The sequence below is a fragment of the Pelobates fuscus genome, chromosome 3 (assembly GCF_036172605.1).
Source record: "Pelobates fuscus isolate aPelFus1 chromosome 3, aPelFus1.pri, whole genome shotgun sequence".
Lineage (NCBI taxonomy): Eukaryota > Metazoa > Chordata > Amphibia > Anura > Pelobatidae > Pelobates > Pelobates fuscus.
This window is the reverse complement of record NC_086319.1, coordinates 322289475-322307961: the sequence shown is the minus strand read 5'-3', so window position 1 is coordinate 322307961 and position 18487 is coordinate 322289475. Positions and strand designations below refer to the sequence as shown.

General features: G+C 42.6%; 1 protein-coding gene across 2 annotated transcripts in view; it reads left to right on the top strand.

Annotated features, from left to right (window-relative positions):
- CKMT1A (creatine kinase, mitochondrial 1A) overlaps positions 1 to 18487 on the top strand; it is a 52317-nt gene that overhangs the window by 27917 nt on the left and 5913 nt on the right. For both annotated transcript variants that reach the window (XM_063448942.1, XM_063448941.1), the window contains 5 exons: positions 9363 to 9458; positions 9870 to 10091; positions 11585 to 11670; positions 15021 to 15144; positions 15968 to 16102. In XM_063448942.1, the coding sequence (XP_063305012.1) occupies positions 9363 to 9458; positions 9870 to 10091; positions 11585 to 11670; positions 15021 to 15144; positions 15968 to 16102 (663 nt within the window). The remainder of the gene's footprint in view (positions 1 to 9362; positions 9459 to 9869; positions 10092 to 11584; positions 11671 to 15020; positions 15145 to 15967; positions 16103 to 18487) is intronic.

Genomic DNA, 18487 nt, shown 5'->3' with positions numbered 1-18487 from the left:
AAGGAATAGAAACCAGTTCTTTTTGTGTAAAAAAAAATAAAAAAAAAAATATTTTTTTCTTTTTTGTTTTTTTTTAAAGAAAATGTCTTGTTTGTATAAACATAACATTGTATGTAATTTTTTTTGTGTGTGTTTTTTGTTTTTACTATAATGCCAAACTTAATTGAGAACACAATTCACAGGTTTGGGGTTTGTTAATCTGGGAGTTGTAAACATCAGGTCAATATATGGAAGCTGGAAAACGTCAGCAACAAAGTTTTATTTTCATTCAAGCTCAGGCGTTCTTGGCAATTAGCATAAATGTGCATTTCCCTATCAATTTTCCTAATTCTGAGGCAACTTAATAAAACCCTCAATATTCATAATAAGACAATGCAGTGTGTTTGTATTTTGTATTGTTATTTATTTAATGATGGGTTTTCTAGCTCACAGGGCACAACAACCTAAACATGGGTTATGTCAAGTATCATAACGGCTGTTTAAAACATATATTTTACAGTATTGCTACATTTACTTTAAACATTGTGATATTCTTCGACTTACTCCCTCTGCCATTTTTTTTACTGATCATGTTTAATTTCCTTGAGTTGGGAAATAATGTTTGAAAGCATGGAATATTTATGGTGCCAGAGGGAAATCAATTTATTGATCTCTGTAGTGATCAATTGACTTTAGTCTGCCTGCATATGCATAAACTAAACCTGCTGGGGTATACACTTACCGATTTATCATGCTGACTTTTTTGCATTTTTTATTCTACCAGACATGTTTAAATTGATCAGTACCAGGTAGTCTCTACTAGTTCAAAACAAGGATAAGATATGAAAATATCTATTGGGAGACATGTTACACATAAAACCACTGCACCATTAAATATTTACACCCCCAATGGGAAACCTATTGTTTATTTCTAATAGTTTCATCCAGAGTTTCTTAAACCTTGGGCCAGGACCCAAAATCGGGTACCAATGCAATCTCAGTGGGTTGCCAATGGTTGTAACAGACTATTCTCTTAATCTGATATAAGCACTCACAATTCTAGCTTTTTTTTTTAATTCTTTATTTTTGTTGTGCATATATTATATATCACAGGCTGGTAAGAGGTGCCCCAAAAGCAGTCCTCCAACTTTTCCCACGCTCAACATGCGGGGCACAAGATGAACAGGCACATTTTATAATAACAACAAGTAGAAAGGTTGCAGGCTAGGGATACTGTGAAATAACAGATGCATATTATGAACATTCAATCAAACTGCGTGTAGTGTATGGTTAGTGGCCATTTGGCCGCAAGCAGTTACCGCCATATTTTCTAATATTCTCGAACTTATTTTTTTTTTTTTCACTATCTTGGTTTTTATTGATATTTTCAAATATAGCAAATCAAAAAAGGGGGGTACAGAAAGGAAGATGGGGTGGGGGTACAGACAATGGTAGAGCTCAATAAGTTTCTTGATGACGCAGATCAAGTATTCAATTAGTCAGATACAACAATACAAAGGATGTACACTCTGGATTAAAGGAAAATATACATTGCAACGGAGAACCAAGGCACGGTACACTGGGGTCGGGTGACACTGTTGTATGTGGATTAAGTCAACATGCGTCAGCACATCCCTCCCAAAAACTTTTTAAAACTTTTTAATGGATTGTGTTGGGGAGCCAACTCCTTATCTGGTTCCGGGGGCACCACCAGTGCCGTCATGTAGCTCATTGGCATGGTTATTGGTGTTGTCGTCGGCCATGGGTCATATTAGTGCCCTCTAATGTACCTTGGGACCCAGTGGACTCAGTTTTTGTCAGCTGTCGATGTGTGCTACTAGTTTAGGAGGGCGCTGAGAGCGTGGGGGTGGGATGCGTATGGGAGAGCAATTGCTCCCTGTCAGGTCGACCAGTATAGAGTTCGGAGTAGCTATAAATTGTCGTTGTTGTCAAGGGATTTGGGTTAACAACCATGTAGGTTTTTGATCTTAACCCATCTCTGCCAGCGTGTAGTGTGTGTGTGTTCCTCACTCCTAAGGCGGCTTGCCATTTGTTCGAATCTGCTCGTTGTGTCGAGCTGTGTGAGAACCTCTGCTATGTTTGGGCTTTGTGTTTGTTTCCACCTGTGTGCTACTGCTATTTTCGCTGCCAGAAGGCAGTGGGTGAGTACGTGTATTTCGTCCTCCTTGAGAGGGTATGGGAAAATGTGTAGCAGATAGCATTCCGGAGTTTTTGGTACCATGATTTTTAATTCCTTCATGAGAAATAGCTCCAACGTGTCCCAGAATTGAATTATGTGTGGGCAGGTCCAGAACATATGGAGTAACGTGCCTGCGCTGCCAAGGCATCTCCAGCAAGTGGTGGTGGTGCCTGTGTATATATGCGCTAGGCGAGAGGGCACCAGGTACCATCTCATAAGTATTTTGCAAAACGCCTCTCTATGGGCTAAGCTGTGTGTGGTTTTTTTTACTGTTCGTAATGCCTGTCGCCAACTGGAATTATCTATACGTGTATTTAGGTCTTTTTCCCATGAGCTCATGTATGAGGGGGTTTCTCTATCTACTGAGTTCATAAGGGAGGTGTAGCAGAAAGATAGTGCTTTAGTGCCTTTTAGTTTTCCTTGGCATTTTAGGATGAATTGTGGCGTGGGTGATTTCCTGCCCAAATGTAGTTTGCGGTCATGTAGGATATTTTTGATGCGGAGGTATGTGAATAATTCCCTAGTGGGGAGCGTGAGGGTTTGTTGTAAGGTTGGGAAAGGTATGACCCCTCTATCATCGAGTAGAGTGCTTATACGGCAAGCGCCGTGCTGTATCCACACGTCGAGGCATAAGTCTGGTGTGTGAAGTTTTAATATCCGTAGAGGTGCAGCATACATGAGGTCCTTGCCGACACCCAATTTGAGTATCGCCTGGCTCCATATATGAAGCATTAGTGTCGTTGGAGGTAATGTGTTGGTGCCCTTTACTGGCCGGTCTGAGCATGCCCATAGGGCATCCTCCACTGTACCTTGCGGCATGCAGGCATTTTCCAATGCCAGCCATATGGGAGGGTTTTTACATTCCATGACTGTCAGTCCCTGCGCTATGAGTGAAGCTTTATAGTATAATTGAATGTTGGGCACACTGAGGCCTCCTTCCGAGAAGGGTCTCCAGGTCAATTTTTGCGAGACTCGGGGGGGTTTCCTCTTCCAGATGTGTGCGTTTATAGTTGATTGGAATCTTTTTAGTATAGTGGTTGGGATTGGATGTGCGGCATAATCATCATTTTAACTGTGTTTATGCGGCCCAACCAGGATGTTCCCTTTTCGTCCCAACTTTTGAGCTGAAGATCTAGTTTGTGTAAGAGTGGTATGTGGTTAGCCTTAGTAATTAATGTAGGTGAGGTAGGTAGCTGGATGCCTAGGTATGAAATTGATGTTTTACGCCAATCAAATGGGTATGCGGATTTGAGGTGTTGCAGGATGTGGTGGGGCAGGCGGATCGCTAGGGCTTGTGACTTTTTTGCATTGTTTTTATAGTATGAAACCTTGCCATATCTGGTTAGCGTTGCCATTAGGTGGGGCAGGGATTGGGAAGGGTCAGTTATGAATAGCAGAACGTCGTCCGCTAATAGGGCGATTTTCATGGTTCCTATCGGGGTGTGGAGTCCTTTGATCGCGTCTAGGGATTTGATATGTTCGATAAGCGGTTCAAGGCAGAGGATGAAAATCAACGGGGAGAGGGGACAGCCTTGTCTCGTGCCATTCGATATGGAGAATGGCCTGGATAGAAATCCGGTGTTGTACACTTTAGCTGAAATTGAGAGGGAAATTCCATTTTGGACATGACTGCGGACATGTACTCCCAATTTAAGCGATCAAACGCCTTCTCAGAGTCGAGCGCGAGCATTATGCCCTGTTGTTGGGTGTTTTGGGCCCATTGAATTGGGTTTAAAAAATGGCGCGTGTTATCACCTGGTTGCCTAGCCGGGACAAATCCTGCTTGTTCCGAGGATACCAGATCCAACAGCATTGGTTTGATGCGTGTGGCTAGTAGCTTTGCGTAAAGTTTGGTGTCAGCGTTAAGTAACGATATTGGTCTCAAGTTGGCGCATTCTGTGGGGGTTTTCCCAGGTTTAGGCAGTGTTATGACATGGGCTAGTAGCATCTCTGCCGGAATGTGCCCTGAGTCTTTGATATAATTGAATAGCTTGGTTAGGTGTGGTGTGAGTTGCGTGGCAAACGCCATATAGAAGGCCGTCCGGGCCTGGTGCTTTACGTTTGGGAAGCGAGTTAACAGTCTTGTGAACTTCTTCCTCTGTGAATGGAGCTACAAGGGAAAGTTTTTGCATGTCTGATAGGTGGGGAAGGTCTACATCACTTAGAAAATCAAGAATTTCGCCATTAGAGGGTTGGTGGGTGTCCTTAGCACGATGTAGGTTATAGAGTGAATCGTAGTACGAGGCTAATTCCTCTACTATGTCCTGGGGGTTGTATAGCTTCTCATTGGTGGCTGAGGTCATGTACGGTAATTTGGATTGCAGGCAGTGTGATTTCAGGCGGCGTGCCAACGCTTTGCCTGTCTTATTGCCTTGCATGTAATGAGATAAGTTAAGTTTGCGCATGTGTTGTTCCATCGTGTGCAGGGACATTGCATGTAGTTCCGAGTTTATTTTGTTAGCTAATTTGGTTAATTTTTTTGAAGGGTTGCGTTTATTTTTGGCCTCTATTTGTGTGAGTTCCTCTAGTAGGCGCTCTTTTTCCTGATTGCCTTTCTTTTTGCGGGTCGCACCAGCTTGTATGAGGAGGCCTCTAATGACCGCTTTGAGGGTCAGCTATTGTGTAGGTATGGTCGTCTCATCATTAGCATGGTCCTCATAAAATAGAGAATCGCGTTTGATAGTTTGGTTGTCAGTGTGCTATCGTTTAGGAGGGAGTCGTTTAACCTCCACGTGCTTCTACCTCTCACAGAGTATAAGGTTTTGAACGTGGTGATGACCGGGGCATGGTCTGACCATGTCCTAGGACCAATCTCTACTCCCGCTACGTTTTGAAGTGTCAATGTATCGACCAAACACATATCTATGCGGGAGTACGTGCGGTGTACGGGTGAGAAGTAGGTGTAGTCCCTCCCGCTGGGGTAGGAGTTGCGCCATGTATCATATAGATTGTGTGTATGGAGGAGTGTGGAGAGTTTACGGCTCAAGGACGTGGCTTGGTGTAAGGGTTGCTTTCCCTGGGCCCTCTGGATGTCCAGACTAGGTCTAACGAGCAATTGAAATCCCCACAGATGATGGTGTGGCCTTGCCTAAGGGTTGCTACTTTGCTGAGTGCAGTTTGTAAAAAGGGGGTTTGGGCTTCATTGGGGGCATACAGAGAGGCTACCGTGATCATGATGCCCTTCAGTGTGCCCACTAGGACCAGTAGCCTGCCTAATTTATCCTGGTATATCCCTGTCTGTTGGAAGACCCAGTCTTGATGGAATAGGACAGAGACTCCCTTGGATTTGTGAGGCGAGAGAGCGTGAAAGGCTTGTGGGTAGCAGGTCGGTTTGAAGGTTGGGGTGTTGCGGGTGCATAGATGGGTTTCCTGTAGGCAGACAATTGCTGCCTTAGAATTGTGTATCTCCCTCATGGCTGAGTGACGTTTGAACGGGCTATTCAGGCCGTTGACGTTCATGGAAAGACATTTAAAGTGGTGTGTCATTTTACCGGCCATGGGAGGTTATTGGATCGGTGATGTAACCCTAGGTCTGGGGCTGCAATGTGATGGTGCCTTTGTTTGTGCTGATAAGAGATGGGACCTGCGTGAGGTCTGCTCGACTCGCCTACCAGGGGTCTAGTTAATAGTGAGCTACCTGGACTGTAAGACAGGTAAAAACTTGTGAGAATTGAGGGGGAGAAAGGGGGGAAAAAAAAAACATAAACATGAACAGAAGTAATACAAATAATGTATGTACATAACTCTCTCCATTGAGAGTGAACCTGTGGATGGGCCTGGGGACATTTTCGCGTGTCACCAGCGGTCATCCTATTGGGGGAACGTGTGGAGCAAGGTCCCTCCAGAGCCTGAGCAGATTTAATCAGTATCGTGTCAGCACAAATATGCGTATTGGTGTGACAGTAGGGCAATATTACAATTAGATTTCCATTTCTTACAGTTTTACAGTTTTACGGCACCAGCCCCGCGGGTGGGGTTTTTATTGCCAGTCTCCCCGTGGCCGGGGGGAGGCGTGGGAGATATTGCTGTCTCTTGTGGGTTTTTTTTTTTTTTACATAGTTAAGTGCTCAACTGGCCCAAGTCTAGTCATTTCCTTAAGTGGGGTTTTCTTGGGCTGCCTGAGGCTACTGAGAGTGGTGTATGTAAACCTCGGGTCATGGGTTGTCGGGATCACCCTACTTCTCGCCTAGTGATGTTAAACAGGCATGTTATAGTAGGGGCCGGGGAATCCAGTGGCGGCACTATATAATACTGTCGTGGCAGCATCAGGTAAACCCCGTCCGCCCACTCCACCCCCATCCCGTGCCCTCGAGCCTCCCCCGGAGCCCCAAGGGGGGCACGGGGCTCAGTGTAGTCACCGCCGCACCAGCCCACAGGCGGCCGCGGGGCCAGGATGAACTGTCCCCGCGGTCGCGGCGGGCAGGCGGAAAGCGAGCAGCCAGGCGCCCAGTCATTAAGTTCCGCCAACATGGCGTGCACAATACCCTATTAAGATGTAAACGGCCTGGGAACACGGCTATTACATTATATGGAACAATAATCACTGTATAGATACTAATACCAGTCCTGAAGTCTGCCATTCGCCATTAAGTGAGAAAAAAAAAGTAAAAAGGAAAGTCAGTTTCACAACGAAAGCGTTAAACTTCTCCCTTGATGTGTGCTGCTGGAAAGCTGGTGCCTCATGTCGGATTAGCGCTGGGGTTGTCCCACCATTCTCCATTCTGTCCGGAATCGTTTTGAGGAGGTTTCTGGGTGTGTTGCTGAATTCTGGGGGTCCCAGAGGCCCCATTCCTTCAGGGTAGTAAGACCTCGTTCAGGATCATCCACTATGTGTAGCTTGCCACTTCGCCATATCAGGAGCTTTGTTGAGAAGCCCCATTTATAGACTACCTTGTGGTTCCTCAGCGTTTTGGTGATCGTGGAGAATTCTCTTTGCCGGGCCATAGTTAAGGCCGACAGGTCAGCAAATAGTTGTACGCCTTCATACAGAGTGGGTAGGTTGTTTGTTGCTCTTGCTGCTCGGAGGAGTGCATCCTTAGATTTGTAGTGATGGAATCGAGCGATAACATCGCGCGGGGTGTCTTGAGTGAAGCGCGGTGGTCGTGGTAGGCGGTGTATTCTGTCCAGCTCCCATGCTGTGCTGTTGATGGCCGGCGCCATGATTGCGCACATGATGGTGACATACTCGGAGAGCTTTTCTGGCGGGACGGATTCTGCTATCCCCCGGAATCTCACGTTATTTCTTCGTGATCTGTCTTCCATGTCCGCCACCTTCTGCCACAGCTTCGCATTATCGGCTTCCAGCGCTTGAAGTTTGTCTGCTGCTGCGTTGTGAGCTGAACACAGCTCCTCTGTCTTTTGTTCCAGATGGTCGGTGCGGTCTCCTAGCTCCGCAATTTCCTGATGTACACCGGAGATAATGGTGGTAAAGTCTTCCCTTATTGTGGACCTCAGGTCTTGGAGCATTGTTTTTATATATAGTTTAGTGACTTGCCCCTCTAGCTCAGGGTTTGAGGTCTGATCAGCTTCAGTCGAGTGTTCTGAGGCCTGGGCGGAGGCCTCCGACCCAGCGCCATCTTGAGTTAGTTTGTGCCTGTCCTTTTTTGTTTGCCGGGACGGGTCCGTGAGTTTTGTTTGCTTCGAGGGTGACATCCTATAGCAGGTATGTTTTCCTTCACTTGCCCTCCGGTAAGTAGCGTTTTTTGCGCTGTTATTATAGCTTGTCGGCTCGGTGTGGAGAGGAACTCTTACTCTTGGGGCTCTGAAAGTGCCGTTCTCCAGGGTGCTCAGCCTTCCTGACAGGCCTTGGATGTCTGTTCGCAGACTGGCCACATCAGAGTGGATGTTAGCCTGCAGGTCTGCCAAAAGTTTCTTCAGCACTTCTGCTGTGACAGGAATAGTATCGGAGCTGAAATGTTTCGGCTTATGCGCCCGCCCGGCTGGCATGGTGTACATTTCTTCCTCCTGTGAGGATTCTTCTGATAGCTCTGAGTAGGCCTCTGGGTAGTCGGCCATCTTGGGCCCAGCAGCTCCCTGAGTTTTCCTCAGCAGCTCCCCGATGTCCAGGCTTTGCCGTTGCCCGTCCGGTTTTTGTTTTTTGGTCTTTCGACCCATATTGTGTTCCCCTGCTCGGTGGATGTTTGCAGTGGGTTTTGCTGGGTTTTTTTGCCCCAAACCAGCGTTTTTTAGCGTTGGTTTGCAGGAGCTCTGAGGCCATGCAACCGCTCAGCTCCGTGGTTCTTTGCTTCTCACAATTCTAGCTTTTTGACTATTAGAAAGTGAGATAATTAAATTGTTTGCAGAACCTACTTTACAAATCTATTCATTTTTGTACAACTGAAAAAATGGGTCACTGGACACATTTTACAAGTGAAGAATGGTCCTCCAAATAAATTCCATGAAAGTAATTAGGGTAAAGTGGTTTAATGAAATTAAAATCTATTATCACGAAGGCTATTATCTCTGAATGAAGGGAATTTTCTCTGCTAAGTGAACATCATGTGTGCTAAAACGATGCTATAGAATGATGTTCATTCATTTAATGATGGCTGGTACCATGTTAAAAATATAGCTGGAAGATAACCCTTTCATTCTATACGTCTGTGTAAATCTTAAGTAAATGTAATATTTAAACAATATTTGATGTAATATCATACACTATTTAAAATGAACAAAATACATATTGGAGGGGGCATTTATCCTATTGTTTATCTGGGATTAAAACTGGTGTAACGAATCTGTGAAATCATTATAATAAGAGGTAATATTTTGCTTTCAATTTGAGACCAGTTTAGGTTTAATTTCTTAAATGTAAACAAGAGCCAACACTGGAAATGTATGATTTGCATTCTTATAAACAAAGTAACGGGTTTACTTACTGAATAGCAGTCCATCTATTGAAATCTATGGGGAAATTGCTATTCAGTAATCAGAGTAAGCTCTTACTCTACAAATCTAGCTATATACATGGAATATGGTTCTTCGTTATTACTATGACGCCATTTAAAGTTAGAAGAATCAGAAAGAAGACCTTATTTTAGGCTGGTCTATTTGTTGCCAAAACAGAGCAAGTAATTCCCAAACTTTCTTAATTTTGCAATATATAGCTAAGAATAAATAAAGACTTTTTCCAATTTGCCTGCCAAAGAACTAAACTATTTTGATTGATTGTTCTCTGTTTTAGGTATTTGGAGATCTTTTTGATCCAGTTATAAAGGAGAGGCACAATGGCTACGATCCAAGGGCCATGAAACACCCAACTGACTTGGATGCTAGTAAGGTATAATATAAACGGCTATTCCAGCAAATTACAATGCACCCAGGCATTTTAAGTTCAAATCGTTTGCATAAAATTCCATACTTCGTTTTGTATGTATACTTTGTATATTTTTGTTTTGTAATAAAGAGTGATCCCCTACAATTGAATATATTTAAAGATTACCATCTTATTGGTTTCCTTACGCTGTTTTTGTTTGTTTTTATAGATAGAGAGGTATATATATACACTATTACTACTTTTATGGATTTTGTATCATTATGAGAACTGTATGTCTATGCTTAATCCTAATTCTCTCAAATAGAAATGTTTGAAACCATACAAGTAAAGGCTTTAATTTTGTCATAAATGCGTCTCCAAGTTTAGTAAATGTTAAACCATAATATGATTTTGTTTTAATTTTTCCTTTTTAAGATCAAAGCAGGTAACTTTGATGAGCGCTATGTGCTGTCCTCTCGTGTTCGGACTGGAAGAAGCATTCGCGGATTGAGCCTCCCCCCAGCTTGCACCCGAGCAGAGAGAAGAGAAGTTGAAAAGGTGGCGGCGGAAGCCTTAAATGGACTCAAAGGAGACCTAACTGGGCAGTATTACAGATTGAGCGACATGACTGATAAACAACAGCAGCAGTTGATTGATGTAAGCAACAAGCTCTATAGACATGTTGTGCATGTCACCCTTCGTATCTTTCGTCAACCCTATCTATTCATGACAAAAACCAACATGTCGGCTGATAGACTAAACTGGGAATTGCCATGAGAATTTCACAATATACCCTTAAATAAATACCCCCCCCGAGTTCTGCTGTTCTAACCCAATAATTGTAACATCCTTGTTAATGCCCGATAGTTCAGGGTTTATTGAATACTCGCATCTGTTGATCTATACGTAAAGTCATCCATTGAAGGGTTATTTTTATGGTATATTTAGCTTTGTAAATATGCTTTTGTTCATTCTTTTATGAGTTTGTTTTTTTTTGTTTTTATTTTTTCAATCAAGGAAAATGGAAACATTGTTTAAAAAAAAAATTAAGCCTCAGTATGCATTTGCATCTTTAAACCTGATTTTCTGGTTTGAGTTGTATGCAGTTGTGAATTTATATACAGTTTTTTATTTGTTTTATTTTAAGATTTTGCATGCAGTCTTGTTTAAACCCTGCTTAGACTGGCCTTTGGGTTTATTAAATACGATTACATTGCTGCCAACAGTCGTTGTTTTGGCAGGACAGGCCCAAAATTGAACTCCTTTTCATGTTTGTTCTCTGATGTTTAGCTTCTTGGTGTCTCTGTAACATGCCTCCCAACTAGCCTGATTTTGGCTGGACAGTCACGTTTTTTGGGTAACCTCCTAAATTTGATCCTTGGTGTCCCACTTTTAGGGACAACAGGGAACTGTCCCAAAGTGTAACCTCAGCGCATCATCAACTTAGCTTGCACTGGGTCCCTGCAGAGAGCACCAAACAGTACTCTCTGCATGGTTTGTCCTCAGTGTGCTGGCCTGTGGATTTGGCAGACAACCTGGCATGCATTCATGGCAGTAATTTGGGTGGATGTGCCCCCTTTCTGCGTGGGTCAGCCCATTTTGGATCCTTTACCACCCTTCCACAACTTCTCTGCATGCCAATGTTTGGGTGCAGGGGTTATGCAGTGCAAATTCATTATCAAACACTGTTGGATTGTGCAAAGTGCAGTGAGAGCATTCTGTCAACCCAGCACTTCATTAACAAGTGGGTATGGCCAGAGTGGCTGCCCATCAGTCTGGGGTACATGCACGCCAGGCTAACACATTTTAATATTTGCTTGGGACTGTGTCTTTCTGATAGCTTTCACCTATATTTGCATGATCAACACACCCCTATTATCTCACAATGTTTTAATGCCATTTAATAATCTGACAATTGCAAAGTTTAGGCCCATGTAAGGAAAGCAGAAAAAAATCCAAGTTCAGTTGTTTTTGCTTAAAAGGTTGCAATTTCCTGGTTGAGCAAATAAACCTGCTTCTATTTTATTCCAGAGAGGTTGTATAGAAGATATATAATTATTGTACCCCAGTAATCGATGAGCTCTATTACACAGTGATATAGACATCTAAACCTAAATCCATGACCCATAGTCTTTATATTTTTCTTAAAGGATCACTTTCTCTTTGACAAACCTGTGTCTCCACTGCTGACTGCTTCAGGAATGGCTCGAGACTGGCCTGATGCCCGTGGAATATGGTAAGCGATTTTTAAGAAATGTACTGAAAAAAGCATACATTTTAAAGTTTGTTGTTGTTATTATTTAGATAGCGCCATCAAATTCCGCAGCTGTAACGGATCACCTGGCACCCCGACTTGGTACCTCCGTTAAAGGATGCTCCTAGCGTTTCCTGAGGACTCCAAGCACTCTGGCAAACACCACAATCACCGAATCTGCGAAGCATATGAATGCTCTCAAGCCTCTGAATGCTGTATACAGCTGAATAGGAAAAACCATGCGAATAGGCTTACACTCCTAGCAGTCAACTGGAACAGCATGCAATAAATCCTTCCCCCAATAATGAGACGACACTTCACTTTGAGGGTAAAAACAGGAACTCTGGACTGTCTCATCCAGCCTGGCTTTTATTACAATAATACACATACAGGCCACACCCAGGGGGAGGCATAAAATAACCAATCACATACATGGTTCAGCCCACACATCCCCTCCCCTCAGATAACATTAAACCCAATTATCCGGTACACTTTTCCAGCCAAGTTCTGGATGTACCCCAAAAACAGGGGGTACACCTTTAATTTAAAGCCCTTATTCAGGGGGACAACATATTCAAAATTCAAGTCATTCGGATGAACGGTTCGTGAGATATGGGGTTCCAAAGATTTGACCGACCGCATGGGTAAAGTATCCGAAAACAGTTCCATGCATTTTGGCCCTGCGGTCGGTCACAAACAAGGGAATGAAAACAGGCGAATTGCCTGTGTTATAGAGCCTGGAGAGGGTTTGAATGAATTCCCTTGTTTGTGGGGTTCTTTCTACCGAACGGCGGGTCATTCGGTAGTTACTATACGAATTTCTGGAAGTATGGAGGTCTCAGCGGTGTTTGCCTAGTCAAGTGTCCGATTTTAGTTCCAGACACTCGACGGCAAAACACCGCTGTTCGGTAGTTTAAGATGGCCGCCGCCACGTGTTTGTTTCCCGAATGGCGGCCACCCAGAGGACAAAGAATACATTACACTGATTGCCAATTACCCGTTTGCAACATTGTTGCAAACTGTAATTGGAGGCACACTTATTCCTGGGTGGTCTGGTTGTTCGGTAGTTTCACTCAATATAATGAATGGAGTGATTCTACCGAACAATCAGATGAATGCTGCAGACATATCCCAGGTTAAACTTAACACACAAATACACATATAATATTACAGGCAGTACACTAGAATATGTAGCGCAGTCTTAAAGGGACAGTAGTCCCAAAAGTCCCAATATGTCCATAGATGCTGTTAAAAGGCCAGTAGCAGCAATATACAGTACAATATGCCCCAAATAACCCAGGGGCCATAGTCAGTAGGTAGGAGGCTAGCAAACAGGCTTCTCCAGGGCCCAGTGGCGAGGTTGGTTTCGCCACAGCAGCGCTTTACAGTGGGTGGACGAGCAGACATGTAGTTGTAACCAGACAAGTTGGACACACAGGAACAGAGGGGTTGAGGGCCCTGCTCAATGAGCTTACATGCAAGAGGGAGAGGGGTAAAATGACACAAAAATGTAACTATTGTATTAGACTAGTGACAGTTGCATTAGAGGAATCAGTCGGGAGCTATTAAATTACATGTAGTGTCCCCCTTTAACTTGAATACAGAATTATGCGCTATTTAAGAGAAAAAGTCACATTTCAGAGTTTGCAGGTGTATGATAATCTCTATGTAATTTATAAAATGGTTAGATCGTTCTATAAAAATCAAACCATATAGCACATTTCTTTAAAATAAATAGTAGACAAGTCAAAACAAAGAAATTATGTGTAACATTGTACCATAATCAAATTAAACTCAAAGATGGGAGATGGGAAGCTACTCTGGATTTTGACTCTGCATACTTGGTGCCTTGTACTCAACCCCTGATCATTTGGGACATTGTGTCCTGTTCAACAGCATAAGCCTATAGATGCATGTATTTGGGAAATAAACAGCCAGCTTGAAGAAGTCTGACTTCATCCCTTGATGATGTTACTCAATACCAGCCCTAGAAGACAGGACAATGTGTTGGAATATCATTTAAGCAATACAGGATCTGGTGGACCAATGCAAAGCCAATGAGTGATGTCAGAAATCTTGCTAAAGAAGACTAAGCATGTCTGATCACCGTATACCCAGAATATTTTCATTTTTTTTTTTTAACGTGCCTCACATTTTGACATGATTATTTGCTCAGCATTTTTGTGCAAAACTAATCTCCTCGCCAACCCCTGTGGGACAGCCCCCACTGAGGGAAACATGTGAAATGAGACAAAAGGAATCCCAAATAAGTGCTTCATCTATATGAACAACTACAAAGTTATAGTTCACATAACATGCATAAGAGAAACCAAACACCTTAAAGGACCACTATAGTGCCAGGAAAACATACTCGTTTTCCTGGCACTATAGTGCCCTGAGGGTGCCCCCACCCTCCGGGTCCCCCTCCCGCCTGGCTCTGGGGAGAGGAAAGGGGTTAAAACTTACCTTTCTCCAGCACCGGGCGGGGAGCTCTCCTCCTCTGATCTTTCTCCTCTCCTCCCATTCGGCTGAATGCGCACGCGCGGCAAGAGCTGCGCGCGCATTCAGTCGGTCTCATAGGACAGCATTATCAATGCCTTCCTATGGACGCTTGCATGTTCTCACTGTGATTTTCACAGTGAGAATCACGCAAGCGCCTCTAGCGGCTGTCAGTGAGACAGCCACTAGAGGATTTGAGGGCTGGATTAACCCATTTATAAACATAGCAGTTTCTCTGAAACTGCTATGTTTATAAAAAAAAAAAATGGGTTAACCCTAGCTGGACCTGGCATCCAGACCACTTCATTAAGCTAAAGTGGTCTGGGTGCCTAGAGTGGTCCTTTAAGCAAAATAAGTGCAAAGCTAGAAGATTTACATAGTGAACTCATGTGTTGCAGAATAGAACATTCTAAATTAAAATAATTTTGTACTAAGGTGCTTAAAGGTGGTTTTGACATCTCTTGAAATCTATCTTTGAATGTTAGCACTTGGCACAGATGGATTCCAAAGGATTCTTGGTTCGGTATTGCACACACAACTTACCTGCATGTAACTACTGCTACCTGAACTTGAACCCCAAGGTGCTATGCAAGAGGTCACGTAAACTTGCTATTAATTTGGAATATTAATGGAGGTGGGACTGCATCACTGTGGGAAATGGATGAGGGCATTGCAAGGAGGATATCAACTGTTTTGGGGTGGGGGCAAGAATACTAGAGAAATATGAGTTGAATGATCAAAACAAAACCGACTCCACAGCAGTGTTAATGGTTACTTGATATAAAATAAGCAAATGCAAATTTGCATAATAAAATAGCTCTGCCATGTTCTAGGCACAACAATGAGAAAACCTTCCTTATCTGGATCAATGAGGAGGATCACACAAGAATCATCTCCATGGAAAAAGGAGGCAACATGAAGAGAGTGTTTGAGCGATTCTGTCGTGGCCTGAAAGAGGTATTTAAATACTGTAACAATAATTGAAATGTGAACTATCTAGATCATTGATCTTTGTAGAAATAACAGCGAGCAATATAGACCATTTATACAAATATACAGCAAAATAAGTCACATATTGTCATTTGAAAAAAAAAAGTGGCTATAATCTTGTAATTGACCATGACTTCGATAGGCGGTAACTGAACAATAAAGTGTCTTTTAGTAGGAATATTTATTTCCCACTCATTTAGTTCAGCACCTACGACCGTTTACTGCTCTTATTGAAACTCTTGTGTTTAGCACTCTTTCCACCATTATACCATATACTGGATGTGTATAGCCAGGGTGGCAGACTATATTTTGTTTTCAACATGCTTTACTCTGCTTTTGTTACAAAAATAACCGTAATATCTCATATGAAACAAATAAAGAATGGAGGGTTTTAGACTGGACCGTGATGAATAATATAATATGCAGAAGCAGTAATTATAACCTTCGTAGTCTGGAAAGACAAAAAACATGGATGAGGTTTGTATTGGATTGGCCCAAAAATGGTCCAGCAGGAAAGGACCACAAATAACTTGCAACTGAGAGCATCTAATAGAGATGTGAGCAAAGATTTTGACAGAGGAGTACTGGTAGACCAAGAATTATTCATTTACGAAGTCACCTGGCATCTGTCAGATATTTATTCTTCTCAAGTGACAGGATTGCTGCTGATGTGCTAAAGTATTAAGACAGACTTGTTATTATATACATAACTATGAAAATAGTGAAATTATATACATCACTATGAAAATTATTTCAAAAATAAATTTAAAATGGAATCTGCTTCTTGTAGGTTGAAAGATTAATCCAGGAGAAAGGCTGGGAGTTTATGTGGAATGAGCGGCTGGGATATATCCTTACTTGTCCATCTAACCTTGGCACTGGTCTAAGAGCTGGAGTTCACATTAAACTACCTCTGTTAAGCAAGGTATGTACCACAGTATTGTCTTTAGCAAACCATTAGTCTTATTTTCACTAATAAGCACAGAAAACTGGAATAAAGAAAAACGTTGAATTACCAAGAGGCATGAGTATGCCATAGCATACTGGGATTCAGAAGGTTTTTTTTAACATATGTGCCAATGCCATTTTCAGACCAGATAGGAAGTTCTGCAAGATTAAAAATCTAATCTAAACATTTTCTATCTGCATTGTTTATCAAAGTGTATAGTTCTAATCTGTCTATTAAATGAGACTCTTTGCTTTATGTAAATATATCAGTTGACGTATTAATGACTGTCTATTTGTCTAGTCAAATCATACCCTGGATGATTTACTAGATAGCCTAAATAGCTATGCAGCTGAATTCACTTGAACTCAGAAGTCTGTTTAAAGACCCATTATTTTCACTATCACACCTCTCCAGTTGGCTTCTGGGTGCAGGAGAGCTCAGACAGAAGAGGCCTTTTCCTAGTGTAGGAAGCACCATGCTAAGGCCATAACAGGCCTTATAAGCCTATAAAGTATAGCTGCAAGCAACAATTCATAAAAATACATATTTTTTTTTAAGTCTGTAAAAGCTTTGCCATTTAGTGAATAACAAATGACGAACGCTCGGAACAGACTCGATCAGGCTGAATAAAGCTATCCCAGAGTCCAGCAAGCTGCATACACTGGGCAGGGAGTAGGGAGGTGCTTTTATCTGGCAGCCTAGGTGCTACCATAGGCATGCACCTGCCTAATCATAAATCCAGCCCTGGCTGCAACGCCAAAACAAAGCCCATTGGGCGCTAGTGAATCAGACTGATAATGTGTATATTGTCACTCACTGTTTGGATCCCTCATCAAATCCTTTTTTAGAACAGGAGCAGCCCCGACAACAACGGGGCCGACTGAGAGACAGGGATCGGTGGGCATACAAGAACCAGAGCCGTGCTCCAAGGCAATAGCTTCTAACAAAATAATAAATCTATCTGATTTTCAATTATCAAATCATCACATTACCTTGCTTAACAAGGGTTTATCGTTTGTACCAACTCCCACCTGCAATAAATTTAATTGGTCTAAGGACCTCAATCTTTTTGGCCGGAAGCTCAACATATTGCATGCTAAAAAAGATCAATTAATGGCGAATGAAATGGGCCTTTCTGTACAGGATTATGAGCTATCAAAAACTCTTGATAGTCTCCTGGTTAAAAACGATCTCTCCAGACCCCTCACCGATCTCAAACCACTGAGTTACTTTACCCTGAATTTTGTAGACACACCCCATGTTGACCTCTTTGTCCAAATCTCATTAAATGAACTAGAGACTACAGTGAATCAAGGCCCTGTTACAAGTAATTTAAGCTTTATGGAACGCAAAGCCTTAAAAGATTTACAACAACAGACAGAGGTAATCATAAAACCGGCTGACAAAAGGGGTGCAACATAGTCCTCATGAATCGGTCTGAGTACGTCGCTATGTGTATGTCACATCTTGACGACTCTACATATTATATAACTCTCCCTTTGGATCCAACTAAGAATTTTATAGGTGAGCTGGACATACTTCTTAATGATGCCTTAACCAAACCGGTCATCAATCTAGATGAATTCCGCTTTTTATTACCACATAAAAATCCCACTATTGCTACATTCTACTGTCTGCCAAAGAAACACAAGGGCACTCGACCTCCCCCTGGCAGACCCATTGTATCAGGGAACAACTGTCTTACAGAATCCCTAAGTAAGTTTATTGAAAAAATCCTTCACCCTATGGTGGTGACTTTGCCATCTTATTCACAGGACACAAAATCAACCCTTTTGACATTACAGGATATGGCAGTCCCCCCCTATACCCAGCTGGTGAGCTTGGATGTGGTGGCACTATATACTAACATTCCTCACAAAATGGGCTTAAGAGCATGTAGGTTTTTCTTAGACAACACCGCTTACAACGATCTTCAGAAAAACTTCATCCTAGCCATTCTTGAGTTTATTTTAACACACAATTATTTTGTTTTCAATGACCGATACTACTTACAGGTCTCCGGCACTGCCATGGGAACGGCCTGTGCACCCACCTACGCTAATTTGTTTCTGGGGTGGTGGGAGCAGCATGTAGTCATGACATCTCAATTCAGCTACTTTCATGAGTACATTCTGAGCTGGCATAGATATATTGATGACGTGCTGCTCCTGTGGACTGGATCCATCCCCATGTTTGAGGATTTTGTGAAATCCCTCAATGACAATGACATCAACCTAAAATTGACGTATGTCATTGACAAACATGAATTAGTCTTTATAGACCTTAAGATCCTGTTACAACAGGATGGAACTATTCAAACAGAACTGTTCAGGAAGGCTACCTCCACGAACAGTCTGTTAT